Source organism: Saccharomycopsis crataegensis, assembly GCF_037102585.1.
Source record: "Saccharomycopsis crataegensis DNA, jcf7180000000077, whole genome shotgun sequence".
In the NCBI taxonomy this organism is placed as follows: domain Eukaryota; kingdom Fungi; phylum Ascomycota; class Saccharomycetes; order Ascoideales; family Saccharomycopsidaceae; genus Saccharomycopsis; species Saccharomycopsis crataegensis.
Window position 1 is genome coordinate 35,036 of NW_027043824.1, and position 22,163 is coordinate 57,198.

A 22,163-nucleotide genomic window follows, 5' to 3' on the forward strand; every position below is an offset into this window, starting at 1 on the left:
ATTAGGGAGGGACTTTGGTGATTTGTTAGTGTATATGATAATAACTGTGATGGGGAGGGCGGGCACCAAGATAAGAAATATAATCAAGAATGAGGGAAGAACAATAAGTTTTTCAGGAATAGTTGACTTGTCCAGCAAGGTAGCAACAATTCATAACCCTCTTGATGAGCTGGATGAGTATATATACTGTGTATAGTGCAAGATAATATGATACATATGATAACCAGCATCACTTTGTACTTTTTCCTAATTTTGTGCCCGCCATCTGAGAAAAAAAAAAATGGAAATGTTACGAGGCCCTGGTGGGTGTTTGTTTCTCTTGGGTGGCAAACGGAGCATTACTGTTTATTGGAGTGTATGCTATCTCATCATATATTTATATATATATATATATATATATACCACACTATTACTATCTCATTCTACATCATTATAAGTCACCGTTACTCTCCCATCCCCCAAGGGTGTTACTCAGTGCGATTAAAAAACAAAATAAAAAGTTGCGTTTTCCTCTCACAAAACACAGTAAAAAAAAACCAAATAAAAAAAAAGTCAGAAAAAAAAAAAAGGAAAAATATCCCAAACTCTTTTTGCATCCTCCACGTTTGGCATATCATTTTTCTTTCACCAGTCTCTTTCACTCTCTCCTCCCAATTATCGCAAGTACTCTTCCACTCCTAAAATGGCTGGCGATTCTAACCAAAGGATTTCCTGGTGGAAATTCAAATCCAAAGGCTCACAAGATCCAAACAATGACGACCCGGATCACCAACACATGCCCCTTTCTTTATCTCCCCACGACAATGACCCCCCAGCAACATCGTCTGTCACCGACCCAACCACCACTATCTCACATCCCCCAGCAGAATCTTCAACCCAGCACTTTAAGGATCTTAGAGAACAATTCATTCAAAGCAAAAATACCGACCTCAGCAATAACTCGATCTTTGGTGTCGAGCTAGAAAAATCCTTGCAAGTTGCCTCCGCCAAAATCTATGTCCCCAACAGCTCCCAAGCCAATGATGATGATAATGAAAACAAGCCTGCCGACGTTGCAGAATACGGTGAAATCCCTGTCGTGGTAGCAAAATGCGGCTCGTTCCTTAAACTCAACGGTTTATCTGTCGAAGGTATCTTCAGAGTCGGTGGCTCGAGTAAAAGAGTGAAGGAACTACAACAAATCTTCAGTGAAGCCCCGGACTATGGCAAGAAATTGGACTGGGATGGGTTTACCGTACATGATGCTGCGTCACTTCTTCGGAGATACTTGAACTCCTTGCCCCAGCCAGTGATACCTTTGGACCAATACGAGGCATTTAGGGCTCCTTTGAAATCAAGACCAAGAGTATTGGCTTATTTCACCTACAGAGGTGTTTCTAACCCACCTAAAGACAATATCACAACTACATCATCCACCACCGGTCCAATAGCCTCGACGCCCAACCCGGGATCAGCTGGCGGTGCTCCTCAATTAACTTCTGCCCACAACTCATCAACTACACCGGCGCCATCGCAATTCGTTGCCCAAGTGACAAGAAAACCCGTCCCTATCCTTAGCGATGACACCTCATCTTCGCAAATCAACACGGCGGCTCAAGACGAACCGGCCGACTCAGCACAAGAACAAGAACAACCTGAAGTCGATGAGAAAACCAAAGAACTTGCGAAGAAAAGGCGTCGTAGATTGAAAAAACATAAGCGCTTTGTCGAAGACATTAAGGGAGCCCTGGAAGAGTATCAAAAACTTGTTGCCGGTTTACCTATTCTTCGTAAAAAGTTGTTGCTTTACATTCTCGACTTGCTTGATGCCTTTAGTGAACATTCAGAAGAAAACAGAATGTCTTCTTCCAATCTTTCAGCGGTTTTCCAGCCTTCAATTTTATCGCATCCAAAACACGATATGTCACCAGATGAATATGTTTTATCTCAAAAAGTGGTGGAATTCCTCGTGGAGTACAGTTATAAATTATTACCTGAGCAAACGGGCGTCCAAATCCACCACCAACAGTGAAATCTTTCTTTGAAAAAAAAAAAATCTTTGTTTTCCCTCGACTATCTTCTGTGATCTTTAAACTGATCACTTGATTGATTATGTATCATTACTAGCAATCTTTTTTTATTATTATTATCATTATTTGAGTGCCTGCTTTCTTTGTTGTGTGTCTTTTTTTTGTTTCCTTGTTATTTTTTCCTTTTTTTCGTTCGTTTAATCCGCTATCTATTTACACATTTTGTTTTATTTGTTCATTCATTTCTACTTTCTCTCTCTCTCTCTCTCTCTCTCTCTCTCTCTCTCTCTCTCTCTCTCTCTCTCTCTCTCTCTCTCTCTCTCTCTCTCTCTCTCTCTCTCTCTCTCTCTCTCTCTCTTTCTCTCTTTCTCTCTTTCTCTCTCTCTTTATATAAAACATAGCAAGATGTATATATATATATTCATCTACTTCAATCAATTTTTCCTTTTTCCATTTTTATTATTATTTAGCTTTATTTTAGTTCATTAATTGACTGCTATCTTTTTGAGTTTAGTTGTTTTTCTCCCGTTATCTCTATTTTATTTTTCCTTCCATTTTTTTTTTTTTCAATTTATCATTTACTTATTTATAATTTACCTATTTATCATTTAATTTTTTTATATTTACTCATTGATTATTTATGTATCCTATGTGGCCTTTGCCAACAATAAAGATGTTGATGTGTCAACAACTGGAAAGCGCAAGAGCCAACCTCACGGGTCTTTTTGATAGATTTTTTTTTTCCTTCTGAATTTTGTATCCCGGGTAATCCTGTGTGTTCTCAAAATTACGGGAAATGGAAAATAATAATCAAACAGAGTCAAAGTTATTGCATCAACTATCACCTTGGTTCCCCTGCTGTGGTTTTAGTGGTTTCTACTGCTTTTTATTTGACTGACTGATCTGTTTTCACATTTATTGTTATTTTTTTGTTTTTCTGCGTCACGAAATTTAATATCATCCAAGTGTCAATTAATTCATCATGAACGCCCCAGAAAGATTCGAATTATTTCTTTTGCCTGATGGTACTCCAAAACTTCAAATTGAACCAGATAGAAAAGCCCGTAACGCTGCAATTATTGAGTTCGAACGTGAGGACCATACCTTAGGTAACTTACTTCGTGCACAATTGTTGGCTGACAGAAGAGTGATATTTGTCGGTTACAAGATTGAACATCCACTTTTCCCTAAATTCAAAATGAGAATTCAAACAGAAGAAGGTTATAAGCCGACAGAGGCATTGAAGAATGCATGTGCTTCGATCATCAGTCAATTACTGAGCTTGGAGGATAATTTCAAGAAGGAATGGGACACCAAAATGTTTGCACATGAGGTTATGGATGATAATTGATTAACCATGATGGTGGATAACATAGAACGTCTATGTGAATGAATCATTTACAAAAAGCACCCTATGGAGGTGAATTAATAACAATTCACAAAGAAGTAATACACCAAAATCTAGGTAACAAGATTGGTGTCATCTTGATGAAGTCTTTATTTTTGGCCTACACATCCTCAGTTAGATATTATGCTATTTCATTATAGGAGATATTGCTTTTTTTCTTTCTTCTTGGGCATCTTTTGGCTTCCTGAGTTGATGTTTTTCGATTTTTATTTTTTGCTTATTTTTGTCTATTCTCTTGGGTTTTATTTCTTGTTTTATTGGGTTGACCTAACTTTGGGACCCCTTAAAATATTTGTACATTATTTAATGAAAAGCTATGCATGTTGTTTTTACATCTAGTAGATTGGTTTTCGATGGAATATTTGTGAGACATGGTTACTTTTAGTAATCAATAATCAAAAAAAAAGAGCTCAACAAGCCGGTTTTCAATTGTCAATCAAGATATATAAACTTGACAAATGATAATATAATAATAGTACTGGCTACTGACTCTGATCAGCGGCTGGATGACATTTATTATTCTAGCTTGGGATTAGTTGATATCAAAATGGTTGTGACTACCGGATTGTCCACTCTGAAAAGAATCAAATCCACTTCAAAGTTAAGAAATATATACATAAACATATCCCGTGGTTCAATATCTTTATAGAAACGATCAATAGGAATTGTTCTTACTTTTAAAATACTGAACAGTATTTTTGAAAATATGCCACGTTGCTTCCGACTAAAACTTTGAAGGACCCAATCCTGGACCATTTCCCTCCCCCTCCCCTTTTTTTTTTATCACCAGTCTCCGTATCTTTATTTCTAATGGGTTTTGGCCAGTGCTAACTTGTGAGATTTGGTATGGTGACAAACTCATAATAATTGAAAAGGTTTTGGGCCTCGGTGCGAATTTACCTTATATAATAAGTGCTTATTTATTTGTATTATTAAAAATTTGGTTATCAAACTTACCAATTCTTTATTGTAAGGCAGTGGCCTGCTAATTTACCTTCTCTCAAAAAAAAAAAGAAAGAATATATGAACAAACAACTCTCCGATGCATCAATTGTGAAAGACTGCTTTTCCATGAAAATATCGTGATGAGGCTGGTTTTGTTTCCGTGGCATTGTTATCATATTATTGATGAAAATATACTGAATCAACCTTTCATACTTCGTTAAAATCTTTTCCATGGTTGCTCAATCATTTTTCTCGATATAAAGTGCTATAGTGATCTCTAACACTTTTTTTTTTCTTTCATCCCACAAATATACTTCAAGAAGGATATAATTAATAGATCATCCGACAATTATTTACTAAGCTAACCCATATTTTACAATGAAGCATAATTCTTTGTTTGTCCTTCTTTTAAATAGCAACACTGTGGGGAGGATCAGGTAATCTTATCAATTTGTTTATAGTTAGATCTTCTGAGCCATTATGGATCTCAAATTTAATAAAAAATTATTAATAAGAAATGATCTGTCTCACTGACAACAGCATTTGATATTGGAAATTCATTCAAAGACTTAGCAATCCCAAGCATGCATGACCTTAATAAATTATATTTCTCAGTAACCCCCACGTCTTGAACGAAATATTTATTAATATTCGCAACAACTGAGTAAAAAAATTGGGTTTTTCAAAAGGAGAAAGAAAATGGGTCAGATCATAAGGCTTTTAAATAGGTTGAATCTCTCTTGGAATCATGCAAGATTGTGTGATAGGTGTGCTATGTGGGCTATCATTTGTTAACAGTAGCTGAAATTCGGACATTTTCTAATTATTTAATTGTATATTGATTTGCTACTAGATTCTAATAGCAAGTCTTAAATAAATGACAAAGAAATAAGCAACATGTATGCGGAAATCTTACAATACATATATTATTATTGCTGATTATAGCAGATGCTGGGTAGATGGTACTAATGGCATTTATAAGAACTATATTCAGAAACATCGTGTCTTGAACAACAAAAAGTTCCAGAAAAAGGAAAAGAGCCTTTAAAAAAAAAAGATTGCAGAAAATACCTACCATTGGGTGAATTCGTTTCTTAATTATTTTGAGAGATGACCGATCATGCTGGAATTCTACTGACGTGCTTTCTCAACTCCATCTCATCGCCAGGGCAGCATATCCCCAAGAAAAATTTCATTACAAAAAAATTTTTTTTTTTTTTATATTTATTATTATGAGCCTAAACCATCAGAGCATCCTCCAAGAAACAAAAAACAGATAAATTCCTTCAAAATGAGTGAGCAAGACTCTCAAGTGAAAATCAAATTTACAACTAAGGAGCACGATGAATCCTTACAAGTCCCAGATACTGCGCTCTTCGCACCAGTAGGGTTGAAGAGATATGGTCTTTCAGAAATCATCAATTATCTTCTTGTGCAAAATCAGAAAAGAGAAGACTCTGCCAATCCTGTGCCTTTTGATATTCTCATTAATGGTGCGATATTGACCGGATCCCTTCAGGACTATTTAACTGACCATGGTATGAGTAATGAAGTCATTTTGGAATTGGAGTATAAGAGAGCCAGTTTACCACCAATGTGGAGCGCTAGTTTTGAAAATGAGGATTGGATTGGATCATTAGATATTTACAAACAGAAAGATAGTGCGGCCAGGATATTGAGTGGTGGGTATGATGGAATTGTCCGTGTGTGGAACCAAAGTGGGGAGATTGAAAAACAGTTTAGCGGCCACAGTGGGGCAATCAAAAGCGTCAAATGGATCAGTGATACCAGAGTAGTTAGTGGAGGTAATGATAGACAGGTGAGATTATGGAGAATGAAAAAGAAGTATGATGGAGAAATTGAAGAGGGGAGAACTGTGGCAATTCTCGAAGGACATAAAGCTCCGGTGAGTAGTATTGATGTTAACATCAAGGAAAACAGAATTCTCAGTGGTGGCTACGATAATGATATTTACGTGTGGTCTACTAATGAGAAGGATATGGTACCAATTACCTTTGAGCACGACCAGTTAGCAAATAATTTAACATCTACAGCTGCCAAAAAGAGACGGAAGTTGGCGATTAATGACGAGCTGATCAAGCGTCGTTCACCATTGATCACCCTTGAAGGGCACAAACAACCAGTAGAAGGGGTTGTGTTTTCTAAATTGGATAGCAGTGTTGGTTATTCGGTTTCCCAAGATCACACTATAAAGACTTGGGATTTGGTTACTGGAAGAGCCGTGAGTAGTAGTACGACTGGGTTTTCTTTGTTATCGGTTGTCGAATTGCCGACTGTGAACTTGTTGGCATGTGGGTCATCGGCCAGGCATATAATGTTACATGATCCTAGAGTTGGGACTGGGAGTAACAAAAATATCGTTGCAAAACAGTTAGTGGGACACAAGAATTTCGTGGTTAGTTTGGCTGCTGACACAACCAATGAGTACGGACTTGTCAGTGGGAGTCATGATGGCAGTGTGAAAGTTTGGGATGTTAGAAGTGATAGACCTGTTTATACATTGAGCAGAGAGAAGGGGCTCGAAGGGCAGATTTTTGCAGTTGACTGCGAAGAAAGAGTTGGTGTTGTGTACGGTGGTGAGGATAAGAAGATTGAGATTAACAAGTGATGTGTGTATGTATAGTATAGCATTTAATAATAATAATAATAATTTTATTAATAGAAAAGAAACATTAGAGAGGCTATAGGAACCCCAAGCACTGATTCTTGAGGGAGTAGTAGAAGAAGAATAGTTGTAGGGGGAGAGAAAGGTCTATTATTCCTCGCAAGAGCCAGGGTTGATGTGTACCGTGGATCTGGCTGTAGTGAAAAAGCCCACCTTTTTCGGTTCTGGGCCTTTCAAAGACCATCACGTGACAAACAAAATAGGAGAGACACAGAGCCCAGCTCCGCCTTGGCTGCAAGTCTTAGCAGAAAATCCAACTTTAGCAGTATGAAAGATAGCGCTGGAGATATGCAGCAATGTCATGAAATCTCAATAAGTATATATATAGATATATAGATGTCTAGTTATTGACAGTATATAGATATACACTCTGTTTTCGGTGGAACTGTCACCTAGAAAATGGGGGAAGTGGCGCAGCTGTGCGGTGGAGAAACAGGGTGACTGTTGTCTTACCGTGACACCCCTACTACCATTTCGTGTTTTTTCTGCATATATACGCAGAATCACGCTCCCAGGCGCAGTGTTGACGAAAAAAGAAAAAATGAAAAAAGAAAAGTCCTTCGGCGTTCCTTCTTAAGACGAGCAGTTGGCTGTTTTTTCCTGAAACGTTTCTTATTTCAATTTAATTTTACTTTTAGAAATTTTGGTCAGCAGGAACTTTTACCTTCGCTAGTTATTGCCAGTCTCTCGCTTTTGAATTGCCAATCACTGATCTATTCTCTGAAAAGATGCTCACCAAGTACTTGACAACAGCCGCCGCTGCTATTCTTTCCACGGTGGCCGCTGCCTCCTCTTCCTCCTCCTCTTCTGCTTCGAAGTCATCATCATCATCCTCATCCTCATCCTCATCCTCTTCTTCCTCCTCCTTGCCAGCGATTGAAATTGTTGGTAACAAGTTCTTCTACTCTAACAATGGCTCCCAATTCTTCATCAAGGGTGTCGCTTATCAAGCCGACTCCGTCAACTCTAGTGACACTTCTAGTTTCGTGGATCCTTTGGCCGACTCTGACTCCTGTTCTCGTGACATCCCATACTTGGCTGCCCTTGGTACCAACACCATTCGTGTCTACGCTGTCAACACCAGTCTTGACCACTCTGACTGTATGAATGCCTTGGCTGATGCCGGCATCTATGTCATTGCCGATCTTGGTGAACCAGATCTCTCCATCGATAGAGATGACCCAGAATGGGACTTAGACTTGTACGAAAGATACACCAGTGTTGTTGACTTGTTCTCTGGCTACACTAATGTCTTGGGTTTCTTTGCTGGTAACGAAGTCACTAACAACAAGTCCAACACCGACGCCTCTGCTTACGTTAAAGCTGCTATCAGAGATACCAAGTCTTACATCAAGGCCCAAAACTACAGAACTATCCCAGTTGGTTACTCTTCTAACGATGACTCTGACACCAGAGTCCCAATGGCTGATTATTTCGCTTGTGGTGATTCCGATTCCGCTGCTGACTTTTACGGTATCAACATGTACGAATGGTGTGGTGACTCTACTTTCAAGACTTCTGGTTACCAAGCTAGAACTCAAGAATTTGAAAACTTGACCATTCCAATCTTCTTCTCCGAATACGGTTGTAACACTGAAGGTAACAGAACTTTCGAAGAAGTCCAATCTCTTTACGGTTCTGACATGGACGACATCTGGTCCGGTGGTATTGTTTACATGTATTTCGAAGAAGCTAACGATTACGGTCTTGTTTCTATTGATGGTAACAATGTCGTTACTTACGATGACTACAACAACTTGAAGTCCCAACTCGCCAAGATCTCTCCATCTAGTGCTAGCACTGGTGACGTTAGTACCAGCTCTGGTACTTTTGCTTGTCCAGCCACTAACACTAACTGGATGGCGGCCACTTCTTTGCCACCAACCCCAAGTGAATCTACTTGTGAATGTCTTTATAACGCCCTTTCTTGTGTTGTTGACGACAGTGTTGATTCTACTGATTATGCTGATTTGTTCAGTTATGTCTGTGCCAAGATTGACTGCAGTGAAATCAATGGTAACGGTACTTCTGGTGTTTACGGTAACTACTCTTACTGTTCTGCTAAGGACATGTTGTCTTGGGCTTTGAACGCTTACTACGTTAAAAACGGTGCTGCAAAGTCTGATTGTTCTTTCGGTGGTTCTGCTTCTATTAAATCTGCTACTTCTGGTTCTTGTAGTGCTGTTACAACCGGTAGCTCTTCCTCCTCTTCCGGTACTTCCAAATCTTCTTCTTCCAGTAGCTCTAAGTCCTCTTCTTCTTCTTCTAGCTCTGGTAAATCTAGTGCTGGTCACAGAATTGCTGCTCCAATTGCTTTCACTGCTGCTGAAGTTGGTATGGGTGCCATGTTGTTGGCCTCTTTTGCTGGTGGTTTGACCTTTGTTTTGTTCTAATTGCATTAGAATAGCACAATATAATCACATTGATATTATCATCCCTTCATTTTTTAATTTTTTTTTGTTTTTTATTTATTTAATTCGACCTCATACATTCTATGTTTAGGTTATAACTTACTTGTTTACTTGTTAATGTTTTGCTTGTTTTTTCGATCATCTCTTTGTTCCTTTTGCTCTGATACATATAGTATATATATATTTTTTTTTTCGTTTAATATATAGACAGTTATATTTGGCTTTCTATTTTGTAATTTGCAGAATATTATGATTGCTTTTCCATTACATTAGGTTATGTGTGCACTGAATAGGGTGCGGCACCTACGGTATCTCAAATGCACCCATACACCACACCAAAGTGCACAAAACTGTAAAGCATCCAAACACCATCCACATCCCCTCCTCCCCTGACCCCAGGGCTGCAAACAAATAATTTTGTGATTTTCATTTCATTTTTTTTTTTTTTTTCCGTTTTGTGAAGAAAAAATACCAAAACTCACAGCGCAGCATCAGAAAAACAAAACAAAACAAAAACAAAAAACATCAAAAACGTGTATCCTGTTTTATCTTTGGTTTTGCCCCCTTTGATCTTTATTGTACCCTGTTAAATCATCGCTGATATTGGTTACATTCACTCTTCAAGTCACTATTGCTATATTTACCGTGACAAATATTATCATTGACAGTGTCCGCCAACAGAACTTGCCAATCCCATTCCATTTCATCACCCACCGCAAGTAGATCGTTGTACTAAAAACAACAACAACAACAACAACAACAAGAGAGCCAGTTGAGAAAAATGGGTTTTTTCGATAATATTAAAGAGGGCTTTGACGACTTTGTTTTCTCCCTCACTACAAATGATCGTTACGCCAGTTCTCGTACTCCTTACAACGCCAACAATCTCAACTCCAACTCCAACTCCTATCGTCGTGCCAACACTTTTAGCACTGACAATATTAATGACGGCCAAGCAAATCAAGGCGGATACCGTCCAGGAATGAGATCTCGTTCCACTAACGATGGAATTGCCATGCGTGATTATGGCAGTGCTGTCCCTATGGCGGAACTTTGGGAGCGTTTGGAAACAAAACTTCTTGACGAATTTCCTGACCTTGTTGACTTCCTTAACGAGCCAGCCACTGCTGCTGATTTGAACGAGTTGGAAAACGATATTAATGTCTCTTTGCCTATCGACGTCCGTGAAAGTTGGCAAATTCATGATGGTCAAGAACGTGGCGGGAAACCAAGTGGGGTGATTATGGGTATAACGATATTAGATGTCGAATCAATTGCTGAAGAATATACTGTGTGGCAAACTGCGGCTCGTAGAATTCAACAAGAGCGCAAGATCTATTTGGATAAATTGAATGCCTACAAACAACATATGGCCCAATTAAATTCTGCTTCTGGATCCAGTGCCGATGGTTCAAAACCAAAATTATCACACAAGAAGATACAACCTCCAGTCCCACGTATTGATTTTATGGCCCATCAAAGATCATTCCCAGAAGGTACAATTCAGCCGGTTTATGTGCACTCGGGATGGGTACCACTTGTCAAAGATTTTTCCGGAAACAATATAGCCATCGACTTGGCTCCTGGTCCAAAGGGTAAATGGGGTCAAGTTATTTGTTTTGGTAATGATTTCGATACCAAGTTTGTCATTGCGAACTCATGGTCGGAATTTATGGAAAATGTCGTTAAGGATTTTGAGGCTGGTAACTTTTATGTCGATAATGATTATGATGAGTTGTCGTATTCTGAAAACGGTATCGTCTTGAATTATTTGGATGTTCTTAAAAAGAGACACTTACCTCCAGTTAATAGACACAGAACGTTACCTCCTCACATGGCTCAGCAGGCAGCCCGTCATAATCGTGCCGCTACCAATAGACCTGACCGTGTATTCTCTTCATCATCATCCCAATTCCCTGCCACTAAAATTGGCGGAGCCGACGATGCAGAAACAAATGACGCTTCTTCATCATCTGCAAAGGTTGAAATGCCAAAGGAGACCCTTATAGTACCTGAAAAGACAGAGCCTATTAAGACCGAGACAGAAAGAGTCGCAGATAATGCCGAATTAAAATTCTCTGATAATGAATCAGTTATCACTAATGAAGAAGACGATGAAGATAAAGACGACGATTACACTGAAACTAAACCATTGAAAGAACCAAAAATTGTCGATGTGGATTTCATATAATCATATTGTTGACCAATTCTTGATTATGATATCCAATGCAATTCTTTTTTTTTTTTTTGTATAAACATGTATTGTTTTTTTTATTGAACCTATCAATAGATTGGAAAAGAATGAAAGAAAAAGAAAAAGACTATTATATATTTGCCTTTTTTTTCATTTATTTTTAGTTTTAAACCATCCTCGTACTTGATTTGTTCCATCACACTCTATATATTTTATTAACTTCTCACTCAACAGTATGTTCTAAAACTTTTCTTGTTATGGTTTCATATGAATATGTAGAATGAGGGACCCTTAATTATTTCTATCATATGTGGTCTCTGTTTCCATATTTTTGCATTGTATCTAAGCGTGCTCTGAGTGTAAAAAAATTCAAAAGTTCATATTAGACTACAAGGTCGGCAATAAAGGAGGCAAATAACAAATCACTTGTAGACTGATTAGTTATTATTAGTAAATAAATAAATAAATAATTGAAAAAAGAAGAAAAAAAAAAGGCGAAAACAAAAAGAAAAAATTGCAGTTAATGAATGATAATGAGAACAGTCAACGAAACAGAAACAAAACTAGATGCACAAGGTACATTATATTTCTAATCAAACAGAAAACAAAAAAAAAAAATCAACTGGGAAAATCTGGACAAGGAAAAAACAAAATAAAACAAAGAACTCAAACCATAAACCAGAAATGCAACAGAAAGATTCCAATATAACCACACAAACAGAAAGGATGTTCATAAAAATAATTCTTCTTTTCTAACCAAAAAAATTAAGGGAACCGTCAAGTAATCCCAATAAAGTGGCACCATTCCCATAACCGGCAAAACAAATGGAAATAAAATAAAAAAAGAATGAACAATATTAAAAAAAAAAAAAAACAAGTTAAGAAATAAAGGAAAAACAAAACAAAACATAATTAAATTCGTAAAATATTAAACTCATTTCTTGCTATTGTCATTATTGTTATTGCTAATATTGCTACTGTGACTGTTTCTCTTCTTCTTCTTTTTCATATCATCGTCTTTCAGTGGATTAAACATTAAGCTATCAAATTGTGCTTTGGCCAAATATTGCATCATTACTTGCGACCCTGATGAGCCAAAACCACCCATCATTGAAGCACCAGGATTGCCAGTTAGCGAGGCACGATGAGAAGTATGAGCAGCGCCGTTAGGCTTGTTATTGTTTGACTTTCTTGGTTGAGCTTTAGAAACCAACAAATTAGCATACGCTCCAGGCGAAGAGTAAGCTGATCCTTCCACTATCGGACTTCCACTATAAAGCTGAGCATTCTGTTGAACCGGTGTATACTGCTGTTTTTTCTTTTGACTATAATACCCAAAACTGTTATTCACTTGAGGGTTCATTGCTGGAGATCCCGAACGGCCAGGAGACGCAGAATATGAATTGGTTCCCGTAGATAATCTTTTTGCAGCATCGTTATTTACCGGAGTAGAAGCTCTTTGAGGCATTGGATCGGCATCATTATCATTTGATACCCCATTTTCCTTATCGTGCTCAACTTCTTTCACTTTCTCGTCAATAAGACTAGAAGTAATGCCAATAGAGGCCAATGCAAGGGCCTGTTGGTCAGTGATCTGTCCTCCCTCATTTGAATTGTGTTCTATTTTACTATCATGGCCATGAACAGTTGTATCAAGCGTAGTAGTGCTTGAGTAATTATCAACAATATTGTTGTTGTTATTATTTTTTCTGTTATTTTTCTTCTTCTTTGGCTTGTTATTGACAAATTTGGGTGGGTTCCCACATCTATCCTTGGCGAAGTTGATCTTGTAGTGAACGTATCTATTACCAAACGATTCATGCACCAGTTGGCTATCAGGACCTTGAAATTCATCAACTGCCTTCATTGCGTAAGTAATATTTATAAAGTTAACAAATGCGCAATAACCGTCCTTGAAAAAATTGATTTGTTCAATTTCCCCCCACTTAGAAAAATCTTTTCTAATAGTAGGTTCGTCAGGAACAACCTTTGGGCCTTCTGACATCCCGGTATTATCCTCGTCATCTTTAACACCAATGTAAACATTTCGGCTAGCACCAACGGTAACCGCCAAGGCAATCAGATTCGGTAAATCACCAGGATTTTTACCCCAACCAACCTTGATTTTTTTGTTGTGGATAGTCAATCCGTTCATATTACTGCTGGCAAAAAATTGAGTCGCTGAAGCAGCGGTGATGAAAGTGATGAAACAAATATGTTTTTCCGAAATCAATTTTATAGATTGTAAAATACCGCCTCTAACAACATTGCAAACTTCCTCAACAGTGGTTTTTGATGCCAAATTACCCAAATACACAGTTCTATTCTCACTAATATTTAAACTATTGATGTTATGTATCATAGGTGGCAAAACATCAGATGCACCATTATTGCCTGCCACATTCAATGCTTGGAAATTACCAACTAAATCGCCCATTTGACCATTGTTTCCTGCGACAACTAACTGTGGTTGGAGTAAAGTTTGATTGACAATTTCATCACCGTACTGTGATATTTGCTGTGAGTTGACGAAGTCTTGAGAATGCTTATTATCCGATTCATTTTCCAAATGCTCATTAAAATCCGAAGTTTGTCCAAAAGTCTGTTCGAACTCATCGTCATCAATTTGGCAACATCTATCTTCCCCATATTTAAAATGTCCTAAGCTCTTTGATGCAACTTGATCTTTCTCAATTTTCACAAGATTCAACTTGGTCAATTCTTTGAATAATTTCACACAACTAACGAGGTTTAAGAAATGAATGATCATCGTATTACGGTCTTCATTGGTGTTAATCAAATCCACTTCACCAAAATTCAACTTGAGTTTCTTTTCCAAGTTTTCGTGGTCGTCATTTAGCAAATCAAAAGTGGTGAACTTAACAATCTTGATACATCTAGTGGCATGGTTGACTTCAATCTCATATTCCAAGTTCACAAAATCATCATCCTTAGTTGGCTCAGGGTTTTCGATGACGTGTTTAAGAGCAGTTGCATTAGAGTAATCATCCTTAATATCGTATTCAACAATTTTATAGGCAGCAGTAGGGGAATTAAATTCCTGGTAAAATTCATTAATGTATAAATGTAAATGATTGATAAAGTTATTATGTGTTCTTTCATAAATGAACTTCAACTTGATTTGGAGCTCGTTAGGACCTGCATCACTATCATCCTCCATAATGTAGCAGAACTGTAATGGGCCAAATTTTAAATAATTCAAAAATTCATAAATCTTAACATTAGAATTGATGTGACGTAAAATGATAACCTTATTAGATAATCTCTGCACTCTTAAGGAAATTGTAACAGGAACGTTTTTGAGGTGTGGATTTTTCAAATGTGGACGCTTTGCCTTTGCTGACGAAGACCTCTTTTGTTTTCTATCAATAATATTATCCTCTTCTGAGAATAAATTGGATCTATTTTCTTGTAATTCATCATCATCAACACCTTCCGTTATAATGACATCATCTTCAGAGCTATCATCGTAATCACTATCACCATCTTCATCTTCATTTTTCTTTTCATCAATATCTTTATTCATTGTTGTTGCAGCATTCAAACTACTATGACCATTGATCCCTTTTTTATGAGTATGGTTTCCTTTTGAACCCTTTTTTCTGCTCTTTGGTGGAGCCCCGATTTTTGGAGGAGCAGGACCAGTAACCGCCATGTACTGGCTGCTTTGAAAACCGTGACCAGGACTTAAAGTGGCAGTTAATGGTGATCCAAACGACGAACCAATAAATGGGGAAAGCAAGTTCGCAGGCAACATAGAAGCACCATAATTCAAGTCAAATGGTGTTTGAGGAACACTATCATTACCCTGGTGATATCCATATACAACTTTTTGACTCACTGGTGCCTGTAAGTTATTGAAAATAGAGCCATTACCTCTTGGTAGATTTAAACCGTTGGCGCCAGTCGAGTTAGCGCCATTGCCACTGCCATTCATTCTTTTACCTTGTCTTAAACCGCCATTCATATTAAATCCATTCATTGTAGGCGACCTAAGATGGTTTAATCCTTGTTGGCCTTGGCTCATCATTTGAAATTGTAATTGTTGCAATTGAAAGTTTGTGAGCTGCTGTTGATATTGCAGCTGTCTCTGTTGCTGGGAATTTCCCTGGCCCATAGCTTGACTGGGATTGTTAAGGCCGCCATTGCTGGAAATTTGAGTTCCCTGATTATCAGAATTGTTATTCAAGGGTTGCGAAGAGTTTTGCAATCCTAACATATTATACTCTGAGTTGGAATACATCGCACATGAAACTTGAAGGCAAAATCACCAACACAATAGACTATGTATCAACAAACTGATAAGTCAACTTTAAAAGTACTAATAACAAAATTGGTTGTACCTTTAAATTATATATATATAAAAAAGGTGCACTAATGGTGATATGGCTGGGAAAACAAAAGTATCAATAGCACAATTGGTACCTGGAAGAGCCTATTTGGTGTTGACAATTGAAAGTTGCACTGAACCGAAAGCACAGATTCAGAAGACGTTGATCTTGGAATTTGATCGAAATGAGTTACCCTTCGTATGTTTAGATACAATCTGGTAGCTTGCCAATTTCAATGTGGATCAGATCTTTAGATCGACTGGATTCAAACAGATCTAAAAATGGAAAAATCAAAAAGCAAAACAAGGAATATTCACCAGTTGCACACGTGGACTCTCAGCAAACCGCAGAAAAAGGTTTCAAATAAGGAGAGATAAAGTGAGAAATTTGGAATATCTTTTAGCTTGATTGAGTCTCTATGTAACTACCTAAGATTGCCTTTATTTCCTGACTGGCGAGCTGAAGGTTTGTGGTGACATGATGATTCCTCTCGAATCGATTTTCAAACTGACAGACCTTCAAAAATAGACCACACGTGACAATCACGCAGAGATACAGTGTGCTCCAAAGAGTTGATAACATTGAATAGGGTAACACGATACTTTCTTGCACTGATAATACTCTCTCCTAGTTATTAATAACATCAAGGATGCTTCAGCTATCAGTTAAGCCTCTAGAACAGAAATAATCAAGATGAGGTGATATTGTGTTATGTAATGTTTGTGTCAAATTGTACTATAATTACTATTTATATACTGAGCCTGATAACGTGTAACAAAAATTAATAGCTGCTCAATTCGCCATACTTGATATTCCAGGTGAAGTAATACAACAAAATGCATAATGGCTGACCAATTAAAAAACTAACCCAAAAGATGCCATTACCAAGGGTGTTATTTTCTCCTCTTAAATTATCCAAAGGGTTAGTCAAAAGGCTGAGTGGCGATTGCATGATGATGCAAATAAATGAAATACCCATCATATTTCCGGTTGGGACGCCGACAACAAGCTCTTGCATCACAGCCATGATGAAAAAAATGAAGAAATTCATCTTTGCACTTCCGGACGAATTCACGCCAGATTCTCTTTCTCCAGCGGAGCCCCCATTAGGATCTTCTGTGGAAGATGTGAGCAAATGTCTTTCCCTGGTGATAAGTAATGGTTTGTAGAAATGACGATCAAAAAAATTGGTGAATACTTTATTCCAAGTTTTCCAATAAGCTCCAACTGATCTAGAATTCCACCATTGAACATAGAATTCGCGATCATTGAACATTGTAACTTCTGCCATAAAGTTCAAGTAATCATGGAAAACAACATAATAGGTAATCAACCAAATTAAAATGGAGATATCAGCAAGTTTAATCAAAAGCTCAACTAATTTTAATTGTCCAATGAAGGCACTATCATCGGATGGAGTTGAAGAGGAAGGAAATGAGGTAATATTTGGTGCTTGAAACCCGTGATGTGATAAATTGAATGTGTTCAAAATAGAGTCTTTAAGAATAGGAACAGCATACTGCGAACACAAGTAAAAAATGACGGATGTCATTGCAGCAATTTCCAATAGTTTATCAATGACATATTTCCAATTAATTTTACCACTGCTTGGATACATAGGCTGATAAACTAAGGTTGGAACTGCAGAAAAATAAAAGATATCATTCATAGTAATATTATTTGGATAGTAGTTACCTTCATAGAACAGTGGTTGCAAATTCTGATCTATGAAATCCTTATCAGAGTCAAGACTATGATCCATTTCTGGTTCTCCAATGTCTCTTTTCTCATCAGAATTCTTTCTTTGTTTTAAACTATTGATAGTTTCTGCTAGTTGTGATCCAGTCATTCTACCAGAAAGTAATTCCGAATCGACACCCTGCGGAGCTTCATGAGTAAGATTCACTGTGCCATCAGAATTTATCAAATGTTTCTTGTGTTTCAAGTACCTTTGATATTTTGCTGAATTGATGGATTTGAAGTACAATTCCCGAAGGTTCTTGTTAGTCAATGCAAAGCTGATGATTTTAAACATGCAAACAATGGTATGGAGTTCTAGAACGCTACCAAGAATTGGATTATAAATGAACCTGATGATAATAATATTGTTCACTCCAAAAACCAATATTACTGCACTAAAGTATAGAATCACAAATATTGGCAATAAATAATTAGTAGGTAACAAATTGTTCGTCAACTTGAAACTCAAGTCATCCCTACCAACGAGATAGTTGTTGTCAGCCTTGGAATTACCACCACCCAATGAGGAGCTTGAAAATTTGTTTCTTATAAGAGAGTTGAACTTCTTTAAAGTTAAAAAGTACAAAACCTTTTCAACAATGTAGGTGTAAATATAATATAACGGGGTCAAGCTAACGCAAAGTAAAAAAAATTGAATATCGGAATTGTATCTGAACACAAAAACCACGGAATGAATAGAGTCAACAGTGAAATAATTCTTGTAGTACTCAAGAAGCAACCCGAAATTATTCACAACAAAAACTAACATTAATAAATTCTTTAATCCAAACAAGGAAATATCTTTTTGCAGTGCTGGGACTTTTGCACCAGCTGAATTACCCCCATTATCTTCTGGCAGCTCGGGAAAAATTTTCACCAAAGATAGCAATGACTGTTTTGATTTGGTATGGATTGGAATACAATGAGGATATTCATCTCTGATATCCTCAAACGATGCATTTGGTTTAATATTTAAAACAGGAGAGGTGATTTGGGGACTTGGAATTGGCTTGACTGTCAAACTTTTATTCCTCGAATGAAAATTAAATGATTTGGATCTCGAGTGTCTTGACACATTACTATTAACTGGCCTTGATCTCATTTTATTATCAAAATGATTACCTCCAAATGGATTAGTCTCCTTATCTTTGCTAGTGTCAGGAAACGTCAGGTTAGTTGCAGACTTAGGATATCTAAAATGTGGGAAATCTTCTTCTTCATCCTCATCTTCATCATCAATGTCTTTTACTTTCTTTGGTTGATAAATACTTGAATTATTTTTAAGAATAGAATCCAAACCTAAACCAGTAGGGCTTGAAGCATGAGGAGAAAATGATTCACTTCCTGAGGTGTCAATAGGTGAAAGCATTTGCCTCACTAACTTAGCCTTATTTGGATCAGAGCCATCGAATGAGGAATATCTATTTGGATTCTTCTTGATTCTTATTGATAGAGGTCTGGTCTTACCTGTGGCAGGATTTTGTGGTTGTGTTTGGGCGGAAAATTGTTGATACTCATTATAGCTACTGTGTCTCTTGGAATGAAAGTCCTGCTTAGAATCATCTATCAATGTAGGGGTCGCTACATACGATACCCTTTTGTTTCTATTCGATGAAGCTCCACTATTGATGTTACCACTAATAGCATCCACAGTTATGGTTGGGGCTATTTCAAGTGAATCACCCTGAAAATTTCCTGATAATTTAGCCAAAGCCTCATCATTAAAACTTCTTTGATTTTTAAGTGGACGACTGTTACTTGATCCCTCGTCATTATTATTATTATGATTATCATTATTCACATATGGGCTTGTACCAGCACTATTGTTATTAGTGTCCCGGGTCGATAACTTAGGTGAAGGCCTGTTAGATTTATTAGCAGCTAGCTGGAGTAGATCTTCGCTGAGATCACCATAATTCACCGAAACCCTTTTGCTATTTCTGTTTCCCGCTACCATCCTAAACAAAAACGATAACGGACTTGCAAAGTTATGCTGATCAACTATAGCTTTGTTGCTGTCAAGTTGATATTTTTTGTTTTTTTGATACTATTTTTAATGTGAAACCTCGCAAGAAAGAGACTTAATCAGTGAGGTTGGCTGAGACTTTGAACAGAGAACAACCTCTTGTGACACAGGCTTGCAATAAGCAATGGATTAGTAAAATCTCAAAAACTAAAAAACAAGAAAACGAAAAGATAATGCTAATAAAGACGCCGAGAGCAGAGAGTGTATTCCTCAACTACTCTATCTCTATACTGTGTTTCCAAAATAATATAGTTTATGATACTCTGCACAAAAGATGGGTGTAGATAAGAACACTTGCACAAATATTTATCAATTTTGTCTTCAAAAGAGCCAGCTCTTCACAAGTAAAGATTGAATAAAGATACTTTTTGGTATTCCTTTCTTGATGTTTTGTTTTCAAGCCGATGAAATAAGAAATGATCAAGACTGCGTGCAAGCTCCTTGGAAGCTGTCTTTAATGAGGTGTGTTCTTTTAATTTTTGCATTTTGTGTATTTTACCGCCTCTGCCGGTGCGGACGCGGAAATGTTATTCATCCGGATAGGTTAACCACTTGAGCCTCATAAAATGCTTGTTGAAACGGGCACACTCTAACTACGGTATCAATTAATCTGAAGTTTATTTTTGCGTAAAAAGAAGGCTATATATTAAAAAAATAGTAAGGTAATAAACGGTACTAGCATAGAGCATGCGAGTAGTATCCATTTATGAGAGGTCGAGGAAACAACGTTTTTTGATCTCAAAGATTCACCGAACGATTTAGAGCTAGTAGACGAACTGCTAGATGCTATTGTTCCAAAAATTATTCGAGATTCAAGAACTGTGGTGGCATAGTCAGAACCATAATTCAAAGAGATTGACTCAGTGAAAATGTTGCTTATAGTCGTAAATGGCATGCTGCTCATGTTACCAGTATCTGAGAGATAAGCCAAGCCAGTCTCATTTTTGAAAAGCTGCTCCAATAAAGTCTCATCAGTGATAAAATTAATTGTTTCTAAAGAGTCACGAGTTGACAACCCAACAAGGCTTTCATCAATGTCAAACACTAGAGTAATCTTCAGGAAAAATTTGGATCCCAAAACCCAATATTGTGAATTAATCAACTTGGGATAGTTGTATATAAGGAAAGTTTGATTTTTAGTATTAGATTCATCACCATAACTTTTGATATTACTAACACACTTAGAACCAAATGCACTGCCAACATAGTCGCTAGAAGTTATATTCCAAGCATTTCCACCAATATTAAGTTGCAAAACTCTCGTTTCATTGCAATCAATTAAAAAGCTATTCGAGGAGTCATCATACGAAAAAGAATCATTTCCAAACATTTCCGAATGTAATTTGTGCGCATCTGCAAACGGGGCCATGAGCAATATCGAGTCGTCTTCATCTGTAGAAGTAATAGATAAATCAAAAACTGCAACTCTAGAATTATTAGGAATAATTGCACCATCATCTAAAGTGATCAGGTTGTCGAAGATAATTCGAGAACTAATATCGTTATCATTTCCTAAATCAAAATAGGAAATTGTGGATATACCGATAAGCCAAAAATATTCCGAATTAGGTAAAACAGATGTGAAGTAAACATCACTGTTGATTAATTGAAAATCAACATCACCGTAGACCACGCAGCCAGTCACATACAGCGGGGAAGGATTGGAGTTTACCTGAATTCTGTCATTAATATTAAAAAACATGACAAGAAAATTGTTTCTGTAGCTTTGCTTAGCGGTGAAATTGCCATTCGTGTCTGTAGCACCTGTAGCACCTGTAGAATTCAAAGATTTAAGTACCGGGTTAAAATATGAATGTCCAAATACTCCGTTTAAAAAGTTGTCGGTACCATTTTGAGCAATGTCAAATAATTCCTCCATATCACCTTGGGAGTCTATTATCCCCAAGCTCTGGTTATTTAATGAAATGTTTGTTGCAATAGTTATGTTGTTTGAATTTGTATACTCCCCCAATATTTTAATATCTTCAGTGTACTCAATAATAAATTCCTGATAATCGGCCAGAGAGTCTTGCAGCAGATAATACCATACTATTGGAGAATTAAGTTCGAATAATAAGCTTTGCACTTCCCCGTTTACTGTGACATTGAGGTAGTTTAGAGAATCTTTGACATAGAGCAAATCCAAGGAGTCGCCAACAATAATACTTGAGTTATCCAGATGTGCCGAGAAGGAAAAAGCTAGGCGGGCAGTTAACAGTAGCAATAATACTGCCCGGTAGAAACGAGGGAAAGCAAAAAAGGTGGACTTCATCGCATCTTAACCGGAAGAGATAGCTTCTTTTCCACGCCAAGCAGTCAAAATATCAGGATGAAGCTTTCGTTTCGTGATGACTAGGATTATGTATATTTTATCCAGACAATTAGAAAAAGC

At 37.2% G+C, this 22,163-nt stretch overlaps 9 protein-coding genes across 9 annotated transcripts; 6 read left to right on the forward strand and 3 right to left on the reverse strand. All coding sequences in view use genetic code 12, as the record gives it.

Annotated features, from left to right (window-relative positions):
- Window positions 1–682: 682 nt before the first annotated feature.
- DASC09_025860 (GTPase-activating protein) lies at window positions 683–2,011 on the forward strand (the record flags this gene model as incomplete). Its single annotated transcript, XM_064996189.1, has 1 exon — window positions 683–2,011. The coding sequence occupies one exon, from the start codon at window positions 683–685 to the stop codon at window positions 2,009–2,011; it is 1,329 nt and encodes a 442-aa protein (XP_064852261.1).
- A 980-nt stretch (window positions 2,012–2,991) lies between these two features.
- On the forward strand, window positions 2,992–3,360 carry RPB11 (DNA-directed RNA polymerase II core subunit RPB11; the record flags this gene model as incomplete). The annotated part of the gene is made up of 1 exon (XM_064996190.1): window positions 2,992–3,360. The coding sequence occupies one exon, from the start codon at window positions 2,992–2,994 to the stop codon at window positions 3,358–3,360; it is 369 nt and encodes a 122-aa protein (XP_064852262.1).
- A 2,293-nt stretch (window positions 3,361–5,653) lies between these two features.
- Window positions 5,654–6,991, forward strand: YTM1 (Ytm1p; the record flags this gene model as incomplete). The annotated part of the gene is made up of 1 exon (XM_064996191.1): window positions 5,654–6,991. The coding sequence occupies one exon, from the start codon at window positions 5,654–5,656 to the stop codon at window positions 6,989–6,991; it is 1,338 nt and encodes a 445-aa protein (XP_064852263.1).
- Window positions 6,992–7,776: 785 nt separating this feature from the next.
- GAS1 (1,3-beta-glucanosyltransferase GAS1) lies at window positions 7,777–9,441 on the forward strand (the record flags this gene model as incomplete). The annotated part of the gene is made up of 1 exon (XM_064996192.1): window positions 7,777–9,441. The coding sequence occupies one exon, from the start codon at window positions 7,777–7,779 to the stop codon at window positions 9,439–9,441; it is 1,665 nt and encodes a 554-aa protein (XP_064852264.1).
- A 799-nt stretch (window positions 9,442–10,240) lies between these two features.
- On the forward strand, window positions 10,241–11,650 carry DASC09_025900 (SMI1/KNR4 family protein; the record flags this gene model as incomplete). Its single annotated transcript, XM_064996193.1, has 1 exon — window positions 10,241–11,650. One exon carries the CDS (start codon window positions 10,241–10,243, stop codon window positions 11,648–11,650), a length of 1,410 nt encoding a protein of 469 aa, XP_064852265.1.
- A 937-nt stretch (window positions 11,651–12,587) lies between these two features.
- On the reverse strand, window positions 12,588–15,893 carry DASC09_025910 (Nab6 protein; the record flags this gene model as incomplete). Its single annotated transcript, XM_064996194.1, has 1 exon — window positions 12,588–15,893. One exon carries the CDS (start codon window positions 15,891–15,893, stop codon window positions 12,588–12,590), a length of 3,306 nt encoding a protein of 1,101 aa, XP_064852266.1.
- A 166-nt stretch (window positions 15,894–16,059) lies between these two features.
- DASC09_025920 (uncharacterized protein) lies at window positions 16,060–16,372 on the forward strand (the record flags this gene model as incomplete). Its single annotated transcript, XM_064996195.1, is given in 2 exon segments — window positions 16,060–16,203; window positions 16,214–16,372. Coding segments are annotated over 2 exon segments (303 nt in total).
- Window positions 16,373–16,786: 414 nt separating this feature from the next.
- On the reverse strand, window positions 16,787–19,702 carry DASC09_025930 (uncharacterized protein; the record flags this gene model as incomplete). Its single annotated transcript, XM_064996196.1, has 1 exon — window positions 16,787–19,702. One exon carries the CDS (start codon window positions 19,700–19,702, stop codon window positions 16,787–16,789), a length of 2,916 nt encoding a protein of 971 aa, XP_064852268.1.
- Window positions 19,703–20,417: 715 nt separating this feature from the next.
- Window positions 20,418–22,043, reverse strand: DASC09_025940 (uncharacterized protein; the record flags this gene model as incomplete). Its single annotated transcript, XM_064996197.1, has 1 exon — window positions 20,418–22,043. The coding sequence occupies one exon, from the start codon at window positions 22,041–22,043 to the stop codon at window positions 20,418–20,420; it is 1,626 nt and encodes a 541-aa protein (XP_064852269.1).
- Between the last annotated feature and the right edge of the window lie 120 nt (window positions 22,044–22,163).